The following is a 21,558-nucleotide window of genomic DNA, read 5'->3' as shown; positions in this document are numbered from 1 at the left end:
CAATTTTCTTATTTGATGATTGAAAGAACTTATAGGAACATCCAAAGTAAAGTTCTCTTAAACTGTGATGGTTTAAAAGGTTGTTTAACTTAATAGGTTTCTTGACATTACGCTTTATCACATGACCATGCATATTTCTCTTAAGAGGCCTACCTCTGTAAGCATGAAATTTGGACGCTTCAAGGAGCTAGTGGGGCATAACTTTGATGCACTTATGAGTTGATATGGACACGTCTTTATGTGTCATGTTTATAAAATATTAAGAACAATTAGTTAATATTATGTGTGTAATTAATATCTTCAAGTTTTCTTTATATATGTCTAATGGTATATCTATCGACATCATTTGGATACGAATACTTGAAATGTGTATTATAATAAATAGAAGTTTGAATTATGTCCACTTTCATTTATGCATGAGATTGTTTTGTAACGGACTAACGGTGATATTTGCTCGGTATTTTTTTAAATACTCTAAGCAGGAGACATGTCTAGTTTGACACATATTACGTTTGTCTAAGTCGCTTGATTAATGTGTTGTTTGAGGATACAAAGGCTTTCCTCTAACATAGCTTTACAATAAATTAATTTACTTCAGACATTCAGAATGAAAAGAATACCAACTGATAAACATGATATGCAAACACAGATGCATACCACAATGTTATAATTATTGCATAAGAAACCAAAACACCCTTTTTGTTTAAAAAATTAAAACCCCAAATTTTCCAAAATTACACAAAATATCCTTAACATATGCAACTATTCACATATCACCATAATGGAATAAGCTTTTCAGAATGTACAGAATGTAACACTATATGTTGGATGAAACTCAAAACATGCATCTTTTACTCCACAAACCAAGCATATCAGTTACATGATATTATATACTCTACCGCATTTATTTAGTTGAACTACTAACAAAATATTACAAACACTAGATGACAACCTCAAGATCTTGTAGACATTAAAACCGTTCACCAAAGTGTAATTCTTTCACAGTTACTTAATATTTTTCGGTGGCTTCACAATCAAGACAGGACAACCTGCATGATGTGCACAGTAGTCGCTAACACTTCCAAGGAACGCCCTGTAAACCATCACGTAGAATCAGGGAACTTATTACAATACATTACTACATTTGAGAACTAAGATCCCTTATTTTAATTAAAATTACACCGAATCGTCCCTAATAAAATCACGCTTTTTTTTACCATAACCAAAGATATAGTAGAAAGCATAAAGGTGAGTGACGGAAAGCAAGCATGTAAGAACACAAATAGTAATCAGAATGTTATGAAGATGGTGAACACAATACTAAGTAAAACAGGGTAAAATTGGTATTGTGAGATATGTTAATCATTACTCATGGTAGTATTGCAAAGAAATGAAAACTCATGAATGTCGTATAAATACTAAAGGAACGTATAGTCCGCCACTGAGAAGAAACCACTAATTACCTTTTGATTCCGCCTAGACCACGACTACCAATGACTAGCATATCCATATGTACTTGTTCTACGGCCTTGCAAATCTCCTCTTTGGGATCTCCTTCGAAAATTAATGTTTCAACTCGAACCTAGAGAATAAAGAGAATTAGATCATGTAGTTGTAAAAAGAAATGTCAAGAGGACACTAAAACCACTTACCATGTTCTGTTTGCAAATTGAAAATGCACGTTGAAGGATCGCAGCTGAAATTTCTGCTTGTGCTTTCTTAACCGACTCCACTACAGATGATGCAGCAAAAGTAGCTAATTCACATTTATCCAAGATCACAATTAGCTTTACATCATACCAAGAACATTATATTGTGTATGTGTATATAACGATTGTCATCTTTCAAGAAAATTGACATCGATTTGTAACATAAACATATGTGTATACACATATTGAACCAAAAATGAATTGACTTCTTACCATGTTTTATTTCCCATTTTATAGCCTAAGAAAGCAATGGATAGAAAAAATAACTACTACATATTAACTTGGTGCCTTCAAACAGGGTCTATAGTTGATTATAATGCAAAGGATGTCTTGGCCTAGTGGTTAAGATTGAGGTGCTGTGAACGATAGGTCACAGGTTCGAAAATCCTCTCCCTTTCTTTGTATTGCCTTCGTCGCTCATATGGATAAAAATAATAATAATAATGCAAAGGAAACGAACAAATTGTTTGAATTTTTCTTTTACGCAAATACAACATAAAAAGCCTATGAAATTTTTGAAGTTAGTTATCGTGTCCTATAACAATAGGCCACATTGTACTTTTTCTCTCAAATTTTTCTAAGCTATAATTATGGTGGATCCCTACCTACTCAAACTGTAATTTTCTATTAGTTTGCTCATGTCAAATCTTAACACTATTCTCAATTAGATAAAACCTTCTAATTTTTTTCAAATATATATGAAAAAATATAGTCATTCTGGGCCTTATTTGATTAGCACCAATGAGTATTTTATTAACATTTACTCATTAACATAATTTACTAAGGATTTTTTAAACAAGAATAATACAAACTTTTGCCCGTTCTCTCGCAATAATACAAACTTTTGATTATTTTTTAATAATACAAACTTTTGATAAAAATTCCTCCAGTAGGGCAATACCGGTTGTTAACTTGTTGTAAGAAATAACAAGCTGAGGTGGTTCAGGTGGTGGGGAGTTGGGGGAAGAGGGAGAAAGACGAAAGATAATTTTGTAATTTTTTTTACATGTTTTACAGGTTGCAAGTCAACTTGATCCACTGGAGGAATTTTGATGTAAAGTTTGTGTTATTAAAAAATAATCAAAAGCTTGTATTATTGTGAGAGAACGGATAAAATTTTGTATTATTGTAGTTGAAAAGTCCTTTTACAAATATATAATGAAAGATATTTAAGGTCAAAAAAGTGCACAAATGTACACAGTCAAATAAAATAAAAATAAGCACACTTTTATTGTACTTCTTATATACTGAACATTCATTAAAGCTCTCTCCTTGGTCAAGCATGAGTTTCTTTACTTACTATGGAGTTTTCAGTAATTTGTTTTCCAACATCTAACTTTAATCTATAATTATTGTTTTCTGTAAATGGGGATATTAATTTGTTTTGGAAAATCCATTCATTTATCAAAGAAAATCGATTTTTAATAATAAACTTATTGCTTACTTGTGTATCTGTACTAAATAATATGTACTCAGCTATTTGCTCCCCACATCACCAATGATAGAGGTATTTGTGCTAAACACTATTCATGTGACATGAGAAGGAATCTAAGTGAATATTTCAATCCAAATTATTATTTTAATATTTATTTATATTTTAGGGTATTGATATATCATTAGGAAAATACTACGAGATATATTTTGATGTACCAAAATTAATTGAAAGGGAGAGTAGATGAGATCAAATAGGTGGAAGATTAATATATCCTAAAATACATTAAAATATTAAAATAATAATTTGGTTTAAAATATCTCCTTGCATTCCATCTCTAAGTATAGAATCTATAGCACAAATACCTTAATAGTTGGTTATGTTGGGAGCAAATGTTAAATACATAATATTTAGAACATACAAACAATAGTTTGGATTATTGAGGATCGATTTTACTTTATCAATTCCTAAAACAGCATGCGAATTCTAAATCAACATATATATCAAGAAACTGAAGAAGTAATAAGTTAATTGTGTGTACTTCAAAAGCCAAATGTGACCTATTACTTCAAAATATATAAAAGATCACAAAGTTTTGTTGACAATCATTGTGTAACTTTTCATATACTACATTGAATCAATTTTAACATAGTGACAAAGAAAAGGATGGGAATAAGACAATAAGTCTAGGGGGAGGTTGAGGGATCGTTTTCCACCTTATATCCCTGAGATCTAAGGATCAAACTTTATGGGGCTCATTTGAGGATTTCCCCTTATCTCCCTCAAGTGAGTACCCTTCATCTTACCTTAAAAAAAAGGTTAGGGAGGAGGGGAAAAAAGAATAAGTTCTCTTCACCTTATCTTTCTTGAACTTATATAAACTAATAAAATAATTCGAGCACTTGTTGTAACTTCTTGAAGATTGTTGTATAAGGTGTAAAAACTTGTTAGAGCTTATTAGAACATATTAGACCCATCTATTCCTTTCATTACCACATGCAACAACCCTAAAATCAGATAGGAATAGAACGTATTAGATCCAGACTTTCAATTATCTCATGCAGTCCACGCTTTGAGGGTTCTCTTCCTAGAAGAATCCTTCAATGTAGTTAATTTGCTAAATCAATTAGTTAAAACACATGACACTCAGATCATCCAATGGCCTTTATTTAAGATAACTAAAACTAATTGATGAAAGAGTTTAGTGCGTCATAATAACCGATTAGTAAGCTAATTAAGTTGGAGGACCGTTCTTGGAAAGAAAACCCTCAAAGTCCAAATTATTATGAGATAATCAAAAGTTTGGACATTTTAAAGTGAATCAACCATAGTTAAGATTGGTCGTATCACTTTTTCCTAAATTAAAACGCCTAACCATAAAAAAAAATCAGTAACAAAATCTAGGAAAAAGTTATAATCTTTGTCAGTATTGTCTACTATAAATTTTAATTGCAATCACTAGTAGAATAAATGCTATTTGCTGCGGTCAAAAAGTAGCATATTGCTGCGGTTTTAGGCGCGCAATTAAGGGCGCAACAATAGGTAAATAATATATTGCTGCGGTTTTTAACCGCAGCAATATTTCAACATATTGTTGCGGTTTCTAGCACAAAACCGCAGCAATATTATTATTTTATATTAGAAAAAATCCGGTATATTGCTGCGGTTTTATCCAAAACCGCAACAATATGGCCTGATACAGACAAAAAAAAATTTTCTTTTTTTTGCATTTGCCAATTAAATTTGAAAAATTAAAACCATGACATTAATCCATCCACAAACCACCAAATTTACAGACAAACTGAAGATAAATGACATTAATATATAAAAAACATTATAACTTACTAATTACAAAAATTATAATAAAAACAAAAAAATATAAGAAACTGAAATTTAGAATACTAAATCTAAAAATAAAATAAAATAAAAAACGTTTGCGAGAAACAAACAGCGCAGTAAATCTGCCTTTGCGATAAACAGCGAAAATAAAAATTAATTACTAGATCTAAAAAAACTAAAAAAAAGGAAACAAGATCTGGAAATTCGCAACAAAATGTATTTCGACAATAAAGTTGATCGAAGATTTGACCGACGAACAGGTTGAACGACGACCGAGCGCGAGGTTTTGTTGGAAGAAAAGCGTCGGGCTACTTGCGGCCGACTCTTCGACGTCCGAGCGTGATGTGAACCGACAAAGACTTCATCTGCTGAGTTGTTGAGTAACGATGAAGACTTCGACCAACGAAGAGCAGATCTCGAAGAGGAGAGAGTGATACCTTGATACTCGGATTGGAGAATGACGAACACTTGGAGCAACGAAGAACAGATCTCGAGGAGGAGAGAGTGATACCTTGATACTCGTATTGAAGAACGACGAAAAGATCTCAGATTGAATGAAACCTTCGACGAAAAAATCTCAGATTGAATGAAACCTTCGACGAAGAACAGATCTCAGATTGAATGAAACCTTCGACGAAGAACAGATCTCACCAATTTTAAGGAACGACGAAGAACAGATCTCGAATTGGATCTCGGATTACCATTAAAAAAATAATATGTTTGTGAAATTGGAGCCACAAGGAAGAAAAAGAAAGAGAAAAGGAAATGAGAGATGGAGAATGAGAGAGAATGAGGTATAAAGCTCCTGAGACAATGAGAAAAGGAAAAGAAACGGCGTAGTGAGGGAAAACAAGTTAACAACGCGGGCCTTAAAAAAACCCTATTTCTTAAAAAAAAATCCTAATGACAATATTGATGCGGTTTTCATAAAGAACCGCAGCAATATATTAAAATAATAATTTTTAAAATTATTTTAATATATTGCTGCGGTCCTACGTGGAAACCGCAACAATATTTGCTGTTAAAGCCCCAATTTATTTTAAAAAGTATCCATTACACAATATTGCTGCGGTTTTGGGCGGAAACCGCAGCAATATTATCAATTTCTATTTTTTATTTTCTTTTTGCATGTTATATTGCTGCGTATAGGTAAAACCGCAGGAATATTACCTCTACTAGTGAATGACTATTTTGGGCTACATAAAAACCCTCCCCTCCCAAAAGAACACACACAAAGTCCATAACATATGTCTTGCATTCATAACTAACTAGTCTTGTATGCACGCGATGCGTGCGAAAACAAACAAAAGGTCAATTGCGTAATAATATATACGAAAAGCTGTTCATAAAGTTCATTGTATATTTTCTTCTGTATTTTGAAAATTGATAAATCAAGGATGATGTAAATATTTTGTTAATTGAGGATATAATGGTAAAAAATGGTGAATTTGTATTTTATTAGTTAAGGGTATAAAAGAATTTACCATTTTTGGTGTCCCCCTCCTCTTCCCTTATATACTTCCTCCATTCATTAAAACCCTTATCTCAAAAGCTCTCATATAATGTTTCGCCTATTTCAGAACAAAGGGAGTGTATAGAGAGGGATTCGGCGAAGTATCTCTCAAACTGGTATGAAAATACGGTTATGTTACAGTCACATAAACGGTTACGGTTTTGTGGGAGTGAAACGGATATGTTTAACACGGACCGCGTCAAGATTTATCATACTTTTATTTGCACTGTATTATAAAATTAACTATATAATATTTTTTCCCTCAAAACCACCATAGATCGCCTGATTGTATGTTGCGTGCCTCTTCTCTTTAAGCGCGCGACTAATATCCCTTAATGAGTACTTATTCACAATCAATTGTCTTTAAGCTTGTTACTTCTATAAGGAAAAAAAGATGCCCGAGCTTAACACTAATACTAACGGATGCATTAAAGATTCTCATAAGAAAGCTTACTTAATCTTATACAACAGCATCATGTATTCATGTGTATAGGCTTATAATCTACTAAAGGTGGGTATGTATGGGTGTAACCCAAATTTGCTAGCGGACATTGCATATTGGCCGAGAGCAAATCAAGGTGACGTGGGCTCACAAAAGGGAGGACCACTCCAAATTCATCATCTTTTGTCTTCATGCTGAGACCGCCGTCACGGCCAAGGAAAACGACAAAGTAAAGGGAATTTTCCCTCTGACAAGATCAATCGCAACAGTACAAGTGTCACAAGATTACACGCCCTGTCAGGTGAATAGTACGCCTATAAATAGCCATCCAGTACTATTCCTGCAGGTACATTCTCTCATACTAAAAATAGCCTATATCTCTCTCTCTAAGCTCTCTCTCTCTCTAGAATCCTCTTGAGTAATTAGCTGACTTGAGCGTCGGAGGGGGTTTCCTCGAAACACCCCCGAGGGTAGCTCACGTTTGTTACTGTTGCAGATCCCTCACGGACATCCACTTACTGTCGGACAACTCTCAAAGAGTCCGGCACCGTTTTCGATACCGAAACAACTGGCGCTAGAAGGAGGGGACCTCACCCTTTCTAAGGTATCAGTCATGGAAGGCACAAACAACGCTACCCCTGGTCAGCCTGAGCTTGAGCAAGGCCAGAATTCCTCGCAGCCAGTCATCACTGGTGCGTTGGGAAATCCACAGTTCCAATACCGGACACCAGGAAGCGGGGAGCAAACCCCAAACACCAATGTACCATTCAACTTGGCACAGCTCAGTCAATTCTCTCCTGAGCAATTGCAAACGGTCGCATCATTTATCCAGATGCTGACAGGTAACCCTCAGCAAAATGCTCCTCCCCAACCCTCTGGCGGTACACGTAAGCGACCACCAGCTCTGGCTGGTAGGAACGCGGACGGGACCCCGCTCCGAAAAATGCAGTCCTTGGGAAGAGAGGGACGGGAAATGGAGAAGAAAATAGACCGATCTGATTATGAGGAGGAAGTTCTGGAAACTGAGGAGGTATACTATTCTGAAGAGGAAACGCAGGGTCACTCCCGCCGTGAGTACAGTACCGTCGGTGCTAGTAACTATTCGGCTGGGGGTCACCTCTTGATCAAGCCTAAGCTTTCCCCCTTCACTCTGGAGATATTGAATCATCCTATGACACGAATCAAGATGCCGTCCTCTAAGTATGATGGCACATCAGATCCCGACGATCACGTCGCGGCTTACGAAGGACACATGTTCCTCTACACTCAAGTCGATGCCATATGGTGTAAAGTCTTTCCCTCAACCTTGACTGGGATAGCTCAAACATGGTTCAAAAGTCTCAAGCCAGGTAGCGTCTCTAGCTTCTCTTTGCTGTCATCCATGTTCAGTACACACTTTGTAAGCAATAGGCGTCGCGAACGCACCACTGGGGAATTGCTGTCAGTGAAGCAAGGAGAAAATGAAAGTCTGAGAGACTACATTGGCCGTTTTAACGTTGAGGCAGTTTCCATACCTCGTTTGCAGCAAGACGTGGCCGTCTTGGCCTTAATGACTGGGCTCAAGGAGGGATCACCCTTCAGGAATTATCTGGGCCGGAAGTCGTACACAACCCTGGGTCCCGTCCTTGGCAAGGCCAATGACTATATAAGAGGGGAGGAATTTGATAAAGCTGTAGGCAAGAAGGATGATAAGAAGAAGGAGAAGGCTCGCGAGACAGACCGGGGCCGAGAGGAGAGAAAGCAGGAGTCAAATATGGTCAAAACGTGGCCGAAGGAGAGCCGTAATGACCGAGACAGGGAGAGCGAAAGGTATGACCGCGATCGCAGGGATCGTGAAAAGAATGGCCGGGAAGGAGGTGAACGCAAGGAGAGGTTCGATGCATATACCCAACTTACCACTTCTAGAAGCCAAATTTTTCTGATGAATAAGGATAGCGATAAATGGCAGCGTCCGAAACCGATGTTCCATAAGAATCGGGATAAAAGCAAATGGTGTGATTTCCATGGGGATCACGGCCACATAACGGAGGAGTGCCGACACTTAAAAGATAACCTGGAGGATTTGATAAGAAGAGGTTATTTCAGTCAGTACAAGGCCCAAACAGGAGAAGGTGATCTTGTGAAGCCCGTGACTCGAGCTGTTCAGTCCCGGCTCGGCGAGATTCACGTTATTAGTGGGGGTCCCATCCATGGGGGCAGTGTTAATGGTGCCAAGGCAAGTTTGAAGGAATTTCGACATCAGGTCAACTTCAATGCCAGTTTGCCCTGGAAGAATCAGCCGGCAATGCCGGCCATGTCGTTTACCCTGGAGGATGCGAAGCATGTGGTATATCCTCATGACGATCCGCTGGTAGTGACCCTCAAAGTCTCAAACTGTCTGGTGCATAGGATTTTGGTGGATGGAGGAAGCTCCGCGAATATTCTGTACTTATCAACGTTCGAAAAGCTCATGTTGGGGCGAGAGTACTTGAAGCCGGTCCGATATCCTGTCATTGGATTCACAGGGGCATCAGTGGTGCCAGAAGGGTTAATCTCACTCCCAGTGCGTGTTGGGGAAGATGAGTCAGCCAGAGACGTCATGACTGAGTTTCTGGTAGTGGATGTTCCGGGAGCATACAACGCAATCATTGGACGTCCGTTCATTCATGACATCCAAGGTGTCGTCTCAACTTACCACCTAACCATGTTGTATGTTTCCAATGACGGATCCACGTCAAGATTGAAGGGCAATCAGGAGATGGCAAGATCATGCTATTTAACAACATTAAAGCAGCCAGCAAGAAGGTTCCCGGTCGAAAACCCAGATCCCCCCTCAAGAAAGCAAAGGAGGGCTATGAGAAGAACTCAGGTAGAGAAGAATGACAGTAACGAAGAAGAGGAAGTACTCATTGTCCGGAAGAGTAAAGAGGTGCCGCTAGAAGAGTTGGAGTCTCGGCCAGAGGATGAGCCGAGGCCACAACCTGATGGGGAAACAAAACAAGAAGTTTTGGCAGATGATCCTGCTCGGTCGGTCGCGGTCGGGATGGACATGGACCCAGAGGTCCGGGTAAATCTGGTAACTCTCCTGAGAGAAAATGCTGACATATTTGCTTTCTCAGCAGACGAAATGCCGGGAATAGACCCGGCCGTGATGGTTCATCGATTAAACGTCGACAGCACAGTCCGACCGGTAAAGCAAAAGAAGAGAGCCTTCTCAGCCGAAAAGAATAAGGCCATCAAAGAAGAAGTAGAAAAGCTGATAGCGGCTGATTTTATCGAGCCTTGTGACTACCCTGAATGGCTGGCAAATGTAGTCATGGTGAAAAAGGCCAACGGCCAGTGGCGTATGTGCGTGGATTTCACAAACTTGAATAGGGCATGCCCTAAGGACTGCTATCCTCTGCCAAGAATAGATCAGCTAGTGGATTCTACTAGCGGACATGCACTACTGAGTTTCATGGACGCCTTCTCAGGGTATCATCAAATAAGCTTGTTGAAGGAGGACCGCAAGAAAACGGCATTCATCACAGATGGAGGTGTTTACAATTATAAGGCAATGCCTTTCGGCCTGAGAAACGCTGGGGCAACGTACCAGAAGTTAGTGGACAAGGTGTTTGCGGCTCAGAAAGGGCGTAATATAGAAGTGTACGTGGACGACTCTATTGTCAAAAGTAAGACGGACCGAGAGCATCTGACGGACCTGGAGGAAACATTCAAAACGTTGAGAAAATACAGCATGAAGTTGAACCCAAAGAAGTGCGTCTTTGGCGTAAGAGCAGGAAAATTTCTTGGATTTATGGTGAGTAAAAGAGGCATTGATGCGAACCCGGACAAGGTTCAAGCAATTTTAAGCCTTCCGGAACCCAGAGGTGTCAAGGATATCCAGAGATTAACGGGCAGGATGGCCGCTTTGACGAGATTCATATCGAAGTCGGCTGATAAGGCCCTTCCGTTTTTCGCATTGCTAAGGGGGAATAAAAAGTTCGAATGGGGAGAAGAGCAGAGCAAAGCTTTCTCGGCCGTCAAGGAGCACCTTGCAAAGCTGCCAACAATAACAAGGCCAGAGGCAGGAGACACATTGCAGTTATACGTCTCGGCCTCCCCAAAACGGTAGCGGCAGTGCTGATAACAGAAAGGGAAAAACAGCAGCATCCAATATACTTCGTCAGCCATATCCTTAATGGCCCAGAGAGCCGGTATCAGCAGATAGAGAAAATGGCATTGGCGGTCATTGTAGCGGCTCGGAAATTAAGGCCCTATTTTGACTGTCATCCAATTCAGGTGTTAACAGATCAGCCGTTGGAAAAAGCTCTGCAAAAGATGGATACCTCTGGGCGCCTATTGAAATGGGCTATTGAATTGTCGGAGTATGATATTCAGTATAAGCCGCGAACGGCCATAAAAGCACAAGCACTGGCGGATTTCATGACAGAGGCTTACGAAGAGGCAGAGATAAAAGAAAAGGAATCATGGCTGCTGGAGGTGGACGGATCTTCGGCGCGAGCGGAGCTGGGGCCGGTATTGTGATAACCAGCCCAGAAGGAAACACCTTCGAGTACGCCATCAAATTCGCTTTCCCAGCCTCAAATAATGAGTCGGAATATGAGGCAGCCATTGCTGGCTTGAGAATGTGCATTGCAGCAGGAGCTAAAGGCGTCCTCTTAAAAACAGATTCACAGTTGGTTAGCAGTCAGCTTAAAGGAGAATTTGAAGTCCGAGAGCCCAACATGGTTAAGTATGTGGAAAAGGCCAAGGAAATAATAGCACAGCTTGAGCAGTTCGAAGTAGAAGCGATTCCAAGGGCTGAGAACATGAAGGCGGACTCCCTATCTAAGCTTGCTAGCTCAGACTCATTCCAGGTGGAAGGGATGGTCACGGTTGACATCCTCAAGGAAAAAAGCATTGCGCAGAAAGTGGCCATGGTATACAGCATTGACCAGCAAGGGGAATGGTTTACAGAGCTAGTGAGGTACAAGCAAACAGGAATGCTCCCGGCAGATCCCACAGCCGCCAAAAATTGCAGAAGCAAGCAAGTTGGTACGTGATATATCAGAATGAGTTGTACAAAAAATCATTTAGCCTGCCATTGCTAAAATGCGCAACATCTGCTGAGGCCGTGAAGATAATGGAAGAAATTCACGAGGGTGTCTGTGGCAACCATATTGGAGGTAAAGCATTGGCTTTAAAGGCACTCAGGGCTGGATTCTACTGGCCCAGCATGTTGTCCGATGCGCAAGGCTATGTGAAAAGATGTGATAAGTGCCAGAAGTTCGCACCGGTGATAAATAGGCCCGCCAATGACTTACAGCCCATTCTGTGTCCGATACCATTCGCTCAGTGGGGAATGGATATTCTGGGACCGTTCACAACCGCGACGGGAGGAAGGCGTTTTTTGATTGTGGGCATTGATTACTTCACAAAGTGGATCGAAGCGGAGCCGACAGCGAAGATAAAGGCCAACCAAGTAAAAAATTCATCTGGCAGAACATTATGACTAGGTTTGGTGTCCCGGCCGCGATTGTATTCGACCACGGAGTCCAGTTTGACTGTAGGCCCATTCAATCTTTTCTCTCGGACTTCCGCGTGAAGTTTGCATATTCCGCAGTGTGCCACCCTCAGAGCAACGGTCAGGCAGAGGCCGCTAACAAGCAAATTCTGAACGCCTTAAAAAAGAAGCTCGATGAGTTTAAGGGAAAATGGGCCGATATGGTACCGGCTGTTCTATGGGCAAATAGGACAACTGAGAAAGAAGCGACGGGGGAAAGCCCCTTCAAGCTAACATTTGGCGCAGAAGCAGTGCTGCCAGTAGAAGTAGGCTTGCCCACCTATCGGATAAAGCATCAGGCCCTGGAAAGGAATGATCAGGCACTGAAAGAGGATTTGGATTTCTTGCCTGAAATAAGGTTAAAAGCGGAATTGAGATCAGCAATGTACAAGGACCGAATCCGTAAAGCCTACAACAAGAAGGTCCTGGAGAGACCGTTAGCTGAAGGCGAGCTAGTTCTGCGAAGGACGGCCGCCACTGGAAAAGCTCACACAGAGGGTAAGCTAACTGCCAATTGGGAAGGCCCATATGTCATAGCTCGAAAGATAGGTCCGGGATCCTTCGTTCTCAAAGGAATGGATGGGAAAGAGCTGAAGAACTGCTGGAATGCTGACGTCCTTAAGAAATATTATGTATAATTCAAAAGAAATGTAATGGGTCAGGAGCCTTTGATGGCATTATACATAAATAAAACTCCGTTAGCGTTCCGACATTCTGTTTATGTTTGCTCATCATTATCCATATTTTCGCTAAGTAAAATGATTGTTACAAATGTTAACAGCCATATAACAGGCTAAGTAATCATATCAGCCACATAATAGGCTAGATAAGGTTAATAGCCATATGACAGGCTAAGTACATATAGCGGCCAAATGACAGGCAAAATAAACGCTAAATGGCCATATAACAGGCAAAGTAAACATTAGCGGCCATATAACAGGCAAATAAACGCTAAACAGCCATATAACAGGCTAAATAATCATGCCAGCCATATAACAGGCTAAATCATAATTAGCCATATAACAGGCTCAGCAATCATACAAAGCCATATGACAGGCAAAATAAGCGCTAACGGCCATATAACAGGCAAAGTAAACGTTAGTGGCCACATAACGGGCGAAACAAACTCTGACGGCCATATAACAGGCAACAAGCAACAAGCGAAGTTTCAAACAAGCCATTGCAAAACAAAAGGATTAAATGGACGCAATAAGAAAAATAAGCATTACCAACGCAATTGTGTAACAGACACAGAAATTTTCAAAGTAAATACAAGGTTCATCTAACAAAAGTGAATCATAAATTACTGGCTTGGCCGGCAACTACAAACAAAACTAGTCAGCCACTCAAAACAAGGCATTTATGGATCCAGTAACAAAAGTCAAAAATTAGTTTACATGCCATTCAAAGGCTGACAATCTAAACTATTACAAACTATTGGACGCTATTGAGGAGGTTGAAGATGACCGCCAAAGTCTTCAGGAAGGAGGCGCATCATCCTCAGCAGTAGGCAAAATGTTGGCAATAACCTCCTCGGAGCAGATATAGGGCTCGTCCGCTAAAGGTTGCCTGTGAACGCCCTCGCCAAAGGCGATTTCCATCTGCTCCCAATCAAAGCTTGGATGGGAGTGGCAGACACACCTCTTAGCGGCCACCCAGCCCCCGTCATATCGCTCGCCGAGAAGGCCAATGAACTCCTCAGACCTCTTGAAGTCCGCTACAGCAACTTGATTAGCTTCAGCAGCAGCTTCCTTCACAGCGGTCTCCTTCTCATCCTGGGACGCTTTGAGAGCAGTTTCCAAGTTGGAATTCTTCAACCGCAGGTCCTCGAGCTCCTTGGCTTTCAAGCGTAGCTCTCCCAGCTCCTTGTCAGCCTCAGCCTTAGCCTTCCTCTCAGATTCCAGGCTGGCTTCCAATTGAGAGATCTGAGCAGAAAGGCCAACCTTGTCGGCCTCCAAGCCTTGGATGGTTCCACCAGCGCTCTCAGCCAGACGCTGATACTCCAAGTATTGAGCTATAAGCTCAACAGCAGAGTTCCCGGCCTAAAAAGCACAGCAAGAAAAAAGATCAAAAAAAAAAAAAAAAAAAAAAAAAAAAAAAAGAGAAGAAGACGAGAACAGAAGTAAAAAGAAAAATGTACTTACTTACACGACAAGGTCGTGAGCTAATTGAGCAGCAGGCGCCACCAACTTATCGGCTGGACGGTCAAAGGGCAGTTGGAGTCCTTTCAGAAGGCGATACCCTAATGTACCGCCATTGGCAGGGATGTCAGCAAAAATGGACTCATCCTCCCTCACATCCAGAGCCGGTCTGAAAGCTCGGCCGGCAACAGAAGGAGGATGAGAAAGGGCAGCCTTGACAGAGGCGCAAAGAGGGACGATGTTAGTCTCAATCCACTCTTGCGCCCGACAAAAGATTCCCGGACCAAGGTCCGAGAGGAAGGTTGGCCTGCTGAGCATCTCGTACACCCTTTGGCGGGTAGAGCAGCTAGAACCAACGGCAGCATCTTTGCTGCGAGCTAAGGAGTCCGAATATTGCTGATCTCCCGGGGCCGGCTCTCGTACAGGCGAAAGAGAGAGCCCCTGATTGTCATTCACGGCCAAGTCCGTAGAGTTAACTTCTACAGACTGGCGCTTGTTAGGGGCATCAATCTCAGGCTCTCGCGGACGCCGACGAGAGGTACTACTGCCACCCCTGTTTATGGGGACCTGGATGGTGGAGCGAGAAGGAGTTGACTCCCCGCGGCCAGGGCCGCGACCCTGAGTCCTCCCAGCACGACGGGCCGTCCTCCCAGCCCGGTTTCCGCGACCAGGATTCCTATCAGTCCCCCGAGGGCCGCCAGTGAGCCCGTGGATAGTGTCGTAGTCAATAAGAGGCTCGTCAGGATTCGGGGCCATGGGTTGTAGCTTGTCGTCCAAACCCAACTCTTCTAAGTCCAAGCTGACGTCCCCTGAAAGCAAATCATACAGAGCAGTCAGAACGGCAAGAAAAGTTAAGCGCATAAACAAAAAATAAAAAAGATATATAAGAATCATGTCGGACCAGAAGTCACTTTACCCACCTTCTGGATGAGTCCGGCACAGGAAGACAGCGGACAAAGGCTCATTCCCAAGGATGTATTTGGCGTGAGGAAGCCAAACACGGGGAATCCTCGTCTCACCCTCATCCCCCTCAAGGACCGCGTCCACAGAATCAAAATATTCGAAGGCCTTCAACTCGGCCTCCGTCAACTCATACTTAGTAACGTCCTCCATCCTGGGAAAAGGTTTGGTGAAGTGGCGGCGAAGAGGAAAATTGTCCGGAACCTTCAGCCAGTAAAAGGCTCCCTGCCAGCTTTTAAGCCCACTCATTTTTGGGTAGACCGTCATCTTGTCTGCGGCCGTCATCAGAGACCACCAGCCCTTCTCGGCGGAGCCGTTCTTTCTCAGCCAGTGCAACCGCCGGAATAAATTCAAAGTCTCGGGAAAGCCATTATAACGGCAAACCCAAACATAAGCGACTAGATTCCTAACGGCCAAAGGCGTTAGCTGGGCAAGGCAGACATTGAAAGCTTGGATGATTTTAGCTAGTACCGGGTCCAATGGAAACCGCAGTCCATACTCTAGGTGATGAGCATACACGGCAACATGACCGGGAGGACAGTCTATCACTTTACTTCCCTCGGCCGGGACCACTAGGTTGTACTCAGAAGGAAAGCCGTACAATTTCCTAGCAACCTCACAATAATTCAGCTCTAAGGCCGCCAACCGCCAATTCTTGCAAATAACGGTCTTCTTTGGGCCGTCACTATAGTCCACTGGCAACCATTTCCCTGAATGAAGGACATCTGTCCGGGCCGGGATCACCTCAGGCCGCGGAGAGGAAGGCATAGCAGAACTCTCTCCAACGTCAAATTGACTGGGACGGGATTCATGGTCACGGCCAGAGGAGGAAGGAGCATCATGTTCCATGCTGGCAATAGAGTCGCTATCAGAACCTAAATTGACAACAGGAGGATGAGAAGGATGAGAAGGAGTTGGATCTCGGGCAAGACGGTCGAAAACGCTGGGATCAGTCACGACCCCAGCATCAGCCAGGCTCTCAAGCCAGGCATGCTCTCTCAAAGGTTGAACATCCAACCCAGGGACGGCATCAGGGGGAGGATGCCTAAGTGTCCTACGGGCCAGAATTTGATGTCTCAATTCCTTAAGTGTTTGATTATCCCCACTCATCCTAGCGGTCAAAAACTGGGTGGTCAAATTGGCCAATTCGGGAGAGGAACGGTCATTTAAAAACTTAGACCTAAGTTCTTTTTCCCGGTCAGAAGTAAGAGGAAGGTCAGCCAAAAGGCGAGTCCTCCCATCTGGGGGGCTAGAATTGGATGAGCTGGACCCACCATGAAGAGAAGGAGAAGAGGGTTCACTCTCAGTCATCAAGTTAGTTCCTAAAGAATTCTGACTATCTGACTGGTCCGACATGATTTCAAGAAAGAAAAATAAAAAACAAAAAATGAAGAGAAAAACTAAAGGATAGAAAAATGGGGTACCTGAACAAGGGACAGACCGAAAGATAAGAACCTCGACAAAGAAAAACGTCCCAGGAAACGGTTCTCTAGCAAAAGCTCGCCGGAGAAAATGTCGCAACAATGTCGATAGAATCCCCCGAGAACAAACCCAGAAAACGGAGCCAAAAAGTGACCTTTTTTCGGAGAGTATGAAGAGAACAAAGAAAAGTAGCAGGATTTGGTAATTTCGAAGCGAAAGAAGCAACTTAGCACCGAGAAACAGCGAGTTCAAAGTTCGCAAGAAAATGGAGAAAAACCAGAGAAAAGTCTGAAGGAAGGAGAAGGATTTGAGTAAAAGTAGAAAGAAAAAAGGAATTTCGCTTTTAAATACCGAAATAAAGGGCTTGGATTGAAACCGTATCAACTGCCTCTGCGGATGCATGACAAGTGTCGCTCGCGCAGTACACCCTAAAGTCCAAAAAGGAAAAAACGAGCGGGATTCCAGAGTTTAGTAATGATTGCACTTTTTCAAAAACCAACGACTCACCCCAGGTTGACACGTGGAAATAAGAAAAAGGCCAATTAATAGGGGAACCTTAAGTCATCCACGTCAACAAAATAGAACATCCATGACGGTCGCGACCGTCAAAGATGCTGGGGGGCTAGTTGTATGGGTGTAACCCAAATTTGCTAGCAGACATTGCATATTGGCCGAGAGCAAATCAAGGTGACGTGGGCTCACAAAAGGGAGGACCACTCCAAATTCATCATCTTTTGTCTTCATGCTGAGACCGCCGTCACGGCCAAGGAAAACGACAAAGTAAAGGGAATTTTCCCTCTGACAAGATCAATCGCAACAGTACAAGTGTCACAAGATTACACGCCCTGTCAGGTGAATAGTACGCCTATAAATAGCCATCCAGTACTATTCCTGCAGGTACATTCTCTCATACTAAAAATAGCCTATATCTTCTCTCTAAGCTCTCTCTCTCTCTAGAATCCTCTTGAGTAATTAGCTGACTTGAGCGTCGAGGGGGTTTCCTCGAAACACCCCGAGGGTAGCTCACGTTTGTTACTGTTGCAGATCCCTCACGGACATCCACTTACTGTCGGACAACTCTCAAAGAGTCCGGCACCGTTTTCGATACCGAAACAGGGTAGATATTATTTAAAAAGCAAATGTGTATCATGCTGGTCTTAGAGCATCATGTGTATAAATGGTCTCCTCATACTCACTCTCAAACAGAACAATATTTACAAAACTCACGCCTTATCATACACTTTTCCTGGAAAAACTCCATATCCATCCACATATTGTCTTAAATATTAATCACGACTAACAACAAAACCGAAACTAATAACAAACTACTAACGAAAGATGAGCATATAGACATACCAGTGTGCAAACCGGGACCGGCAGGGTAGACATAGTTGGTGAAGGGGTGTTGAACATGAACCAAATACACCATGCAACCTTCCTCGTCAATGGGCATCGTAGTCATGGTCGTAGTTGTGGCGGGTGCTATACTTTTTGGTTTTAGGAGGTTGGTGATCGCCCAATTAAGGGCGTAGAAGCTACCATCACTGTCGTCTAAAGCCACCATAACTTTGAGTTTTTGAGTCTCAGCCACCAGTCCTCTTGCCTGCATCAAGGGCTCCTGCTCGTGTTGCTGCACCGACCTCACTGAACCAGCACCGCTCCCTACTACCTCCCCTGGTGTCACTGTTGTTCCTGCTTTCTCCATCTTTGCTAGCTTTTTTCGCCTAAAACTCTTTTGTTTTGTTTGTACAACTTTAACCAAGGATCATGGTGTATATTCGTCTGTGACTATGAGTTAGCAGCTAACGTGTGGTTATCCTAGGTAAGACACGTGGCCTCCATGCATTCAATTTTAGTTATATGATTTTATTGTATTATGAAAAACTAGTTTTTGGACCGGTGCATAAATGTATGGGAACTTTTTTGTTTAATAAGCATGTTTATATACCAACTACAGTAAAAACATACAAAAGATTCTCTACGTCTACTCGATTTAATATAGGCTTATGTACTACTCGAAACTCAAATGAGTTTAACCTCTATATCATATTAAATTAATAAACTTTGAACGATGTATTGAAATACAGAATAATCCTATACATATTTAACCAAAAAAATGCATCAATGATGCACTTTACATAGAAAGACAAAAAATGCTCCTTTATTTTAATTATGAAGTTGTTTTTCCAAATACATGACACTCTTAGGTTGTAGAAGACTTATTTATATATGTAATTAGCTGTAATATTAGACATATTATGTTCTTTCTCACAAAGCAGTATTATTATACACTTTCTACCCGTGACTTTAGAAATGACCACATGAAATTGGCTATATGGCTGAAAATCGAACTTGGGAGATACAAACCCATATGTGATAGAGATATCTTTGACTTTTATTTATAGTCATTGCAAAAAACAATTCAAGGAAAATTTTATTCCATTTGACAGAATGAGTGTCATACAGGGTATAAATACCATATTACTCCCCTTTCCTTGACATACTTAGGCCCCCTTTAAATGATTCTCTAGGATTGATTGCCTTATGTCTTCATACTTGCTCATGATTTTACCTTATGTCTTCATATTTGCTCATGATTTTACCCCAACAATTCGATTTAATTGATTGCTACAAAAGTTTGAATCTAAATGGTTGTAGAAATTAAGAAGAACAAAAATGCCAAGGAATAAAGGGGGAAAAGAAAAGGACAGAAACAGATAAGTGCAGATAGGAAGAGGAGATCGTGAGGAGATTAGATAAGTAAAAAAAAAGAAGTTGAGAAAAGTGCAGAGAGAAAAGTGGAAACGAGTGGGAGTGAGACGGAGAATTGCAAAATAAAAGACCAAACTAGGGTTTTGGAGTTTATATAATGGGTGGAGTAGTCAGCTTCTAAAAGGGGGCGGATTACCTACTGCTAAGCGGTCGGTTAGAGATAGGCTGTCGTACACCCGTCAAAAATAAGAATTCATGCACAGATTTTGCAAATTTTGACAATCATATGATGCATCATAAACATAATCATTCACATTATAATACCCAGAATAATCATACTGTCCTTGATAATTAGAAAAAACATCCCCATCTGAACTATAATTATACTACTCCATAACAACACACTAAAACAGAGAGGGCAAAAAAATTATTCACAAAAGGAAGAAAAAAAATATATATACAGTTTAGTATCACCAACAATAAAAACTAAATAAAACTATACCGTCTTCCCCGGCAATGGCGCCAAAATTTGATAGGCTGTCGTACACCCGTCAAAAATAATTCCTACAAAACCTTCTAACAATGTAGTAGGGTAAGTAGGGTCGAATCCACAGAGAGATGGTCGTTTTAATCTTGTTCATAAGGTATAGAGAAACTAAACAAGACCAGGAATAATTGAATTAAAGTTCTAAACTAATCAAACTACGAAAATCAAACTAAAAAGATCTAGGGCAATGGTTCACCATGTTTATACTTATAAACTATCAAAATATTATCACAGTTCAATTAATCATATATCTAGAGCACAGGTTAATCCTTGGTCAGGCACTAACGCTCTCAAATCAACATAGGCTAGTACGGTCGCTCAACATAATCAGATTTGCTAATTGTAGGTAAGCCTCTAAAGAGTACTATCTCTCGATCTATCACTCGATATTAGCAATATTTAATCAGACAATTGATCAGATTGCAAGATTAACAATAAAACACTAATCAATTAGAGAAATCAATAATTAATCAAATCACAAATAAATATCAATCAATATTCATAGCATATAAACATGGATTCCCAAAACCCTAGAAATAAAAACTACTCTATCATGAAATAAAAGATGAAATCTAAAACTATAAAAGAAAACATAATCAAAGAAATAAATGAAAGAAACTAAAAGAAATCATGAATTAATGAAGAAGAATAAAAACTAGGGTTTACAACCAAAAACTAGAGAGAAAAAGAGAGAAAAAACTAAAACCTAAGAAGATGAAAAATAACGTGAAAGGGGAGGAGAGAGAAAAAGAATGAAAACTAATCTAAATAATATTCTTTAACCTAATATGACTAGGAAAGTACTTTACAAGATAAGGAAAGTCTTAAATAAATCATTAATAGGCGGATTAGTGATCCGCGCTTACGCGTGGTAGATTCCAGCAGGAACAGTGCAATCTTCCGGAAAGCATAACTCCTTGACTAGAAGTCTCCTCGGGGCGTGCCACCTATCGTTGGAAAGATCTTCAAGTCTAGTTTCCAAATCTTCTGGAATTACTCGATTTTAAGGAGCACACCAAAAGTTATGATCAGAAGAGTAGACATGACTCTTTTTCACATTTCTTCTAATGATTTTCTGCTTCGTTTTTGCTCAAACTCGTACTATAAAATATCTATGACGATCCTTATGCATTGTAGCTTCCCTCCAAGTGCTCTTAATCCTCAAGCTTAGCTAATCATACTCCAAATACGTTATCAATGCCTGAAATTCATCAAAAACAAGAAAACATACCGAATAGGAGTAGAAAATCATAACTTAAGAATATAATGCAATAATGAACCTAAATATGAAACTAAATGCTCTAAAATGCAACCTAA

The 21,558-nt window shown here is 40.8% G+C and overlaps 2 protein-coding genes across 2 annotated transcripts; one reads left to right on the top strand and one right to left on the bottom strand.

The window, feature by feature from the left end:
- Positions 1–824: 824 nt before the first annotated feature.
- Positions 825–18,741, bottom strand: LOC104885295 (universal stress protein PHOS34). The gene is made up of 4 exons (XM_057395078.1): positions 18,339–18,741; positions 1,653–1,756; positions 1,464–1,582; positions 825–1,093 (listed from the first exon to the last, which is right to left on the bottom strand). The coding sequence occupies exons 1-4, from the start codon at positions 18,685–18,687 to the stop codon at positions 1,006–1,008; spliced, it is 660 nt and encodes a 219-aa protein (XP_057251061.1). The 5' UTR covers positions 18,688–18,741; the 3' UTR covers positions 825–1,005.
- Positions 7,041–11,033, top strand: LOC130591588 (uncharacterized). The gene has a single exon (XM_057395077.1). The coding sequence runs from the start codon at positions 7,549–7,551 to the stop codon at positions 11,026–11,028; it is 3,480 nt and encodes a 1,159-aa protein (XP_057251060.1). The 5' UTR covers positions 7,041–7,548; the 3' UTR covers positions 11,029–11,033.
- Positions 18,742–21,558: the final 2,817 nt, after the last annotated feature.

The sequence above is a fragment of the Beta vulgaris genome, chromosome 5 (assembly GCF_026745355.1).
Source record: "Beta vulgaris subsp. vulgaris cultivar EL10 chromosome 5, EL10.2, whole genome shotgun sequence".
Taxonomy (NCBI): domain Eukaryota; kingdom Viridiplantae; phylum Streptophyta; class Magnoliopsida; order Caryophyllales; family Amaranthaceae; genus Beta; species Beta vulgaris.
This window is presented reverse-complemented; position numbering and strand designations above follow the sequence as displayed.

What these genes read in the sequence shown, in the direction of transcription:
- LOC130591588 (XM_057395077.1), top strand. Translation starts at nt 7,549, where the DNA reads ATGGAAGGCACAAACAACGCTACCCCTGGTCAGCCTGAGCTTGAGCAA.
- LOC104885295 (XM_057395078.1), bottom strand. Translation starts at nt 18,687, where the DNA reads ATGGAGAAAGCAGGAACAACAGTGACACCAGGGGAGGTAGTAGGGAGC. An exon ending in CGGTCCCGGTTTGCACACTG is followed by an intron (nt 1,757 to 18,338) that starts GTATGTCTATAT and finishes AATGTGAATTAG; the next exon opens with CTACTTTTGCTGCATCATCT. An exon ending in CAATTTGCAAACAGAACATG is followed by an intron (nt 1,583 to 1,652) that starts GTAAGTGGTTTT and finishes TTTATTCTCTAG; the next exon opens with GTTCGAGTTGAAACATTAAT.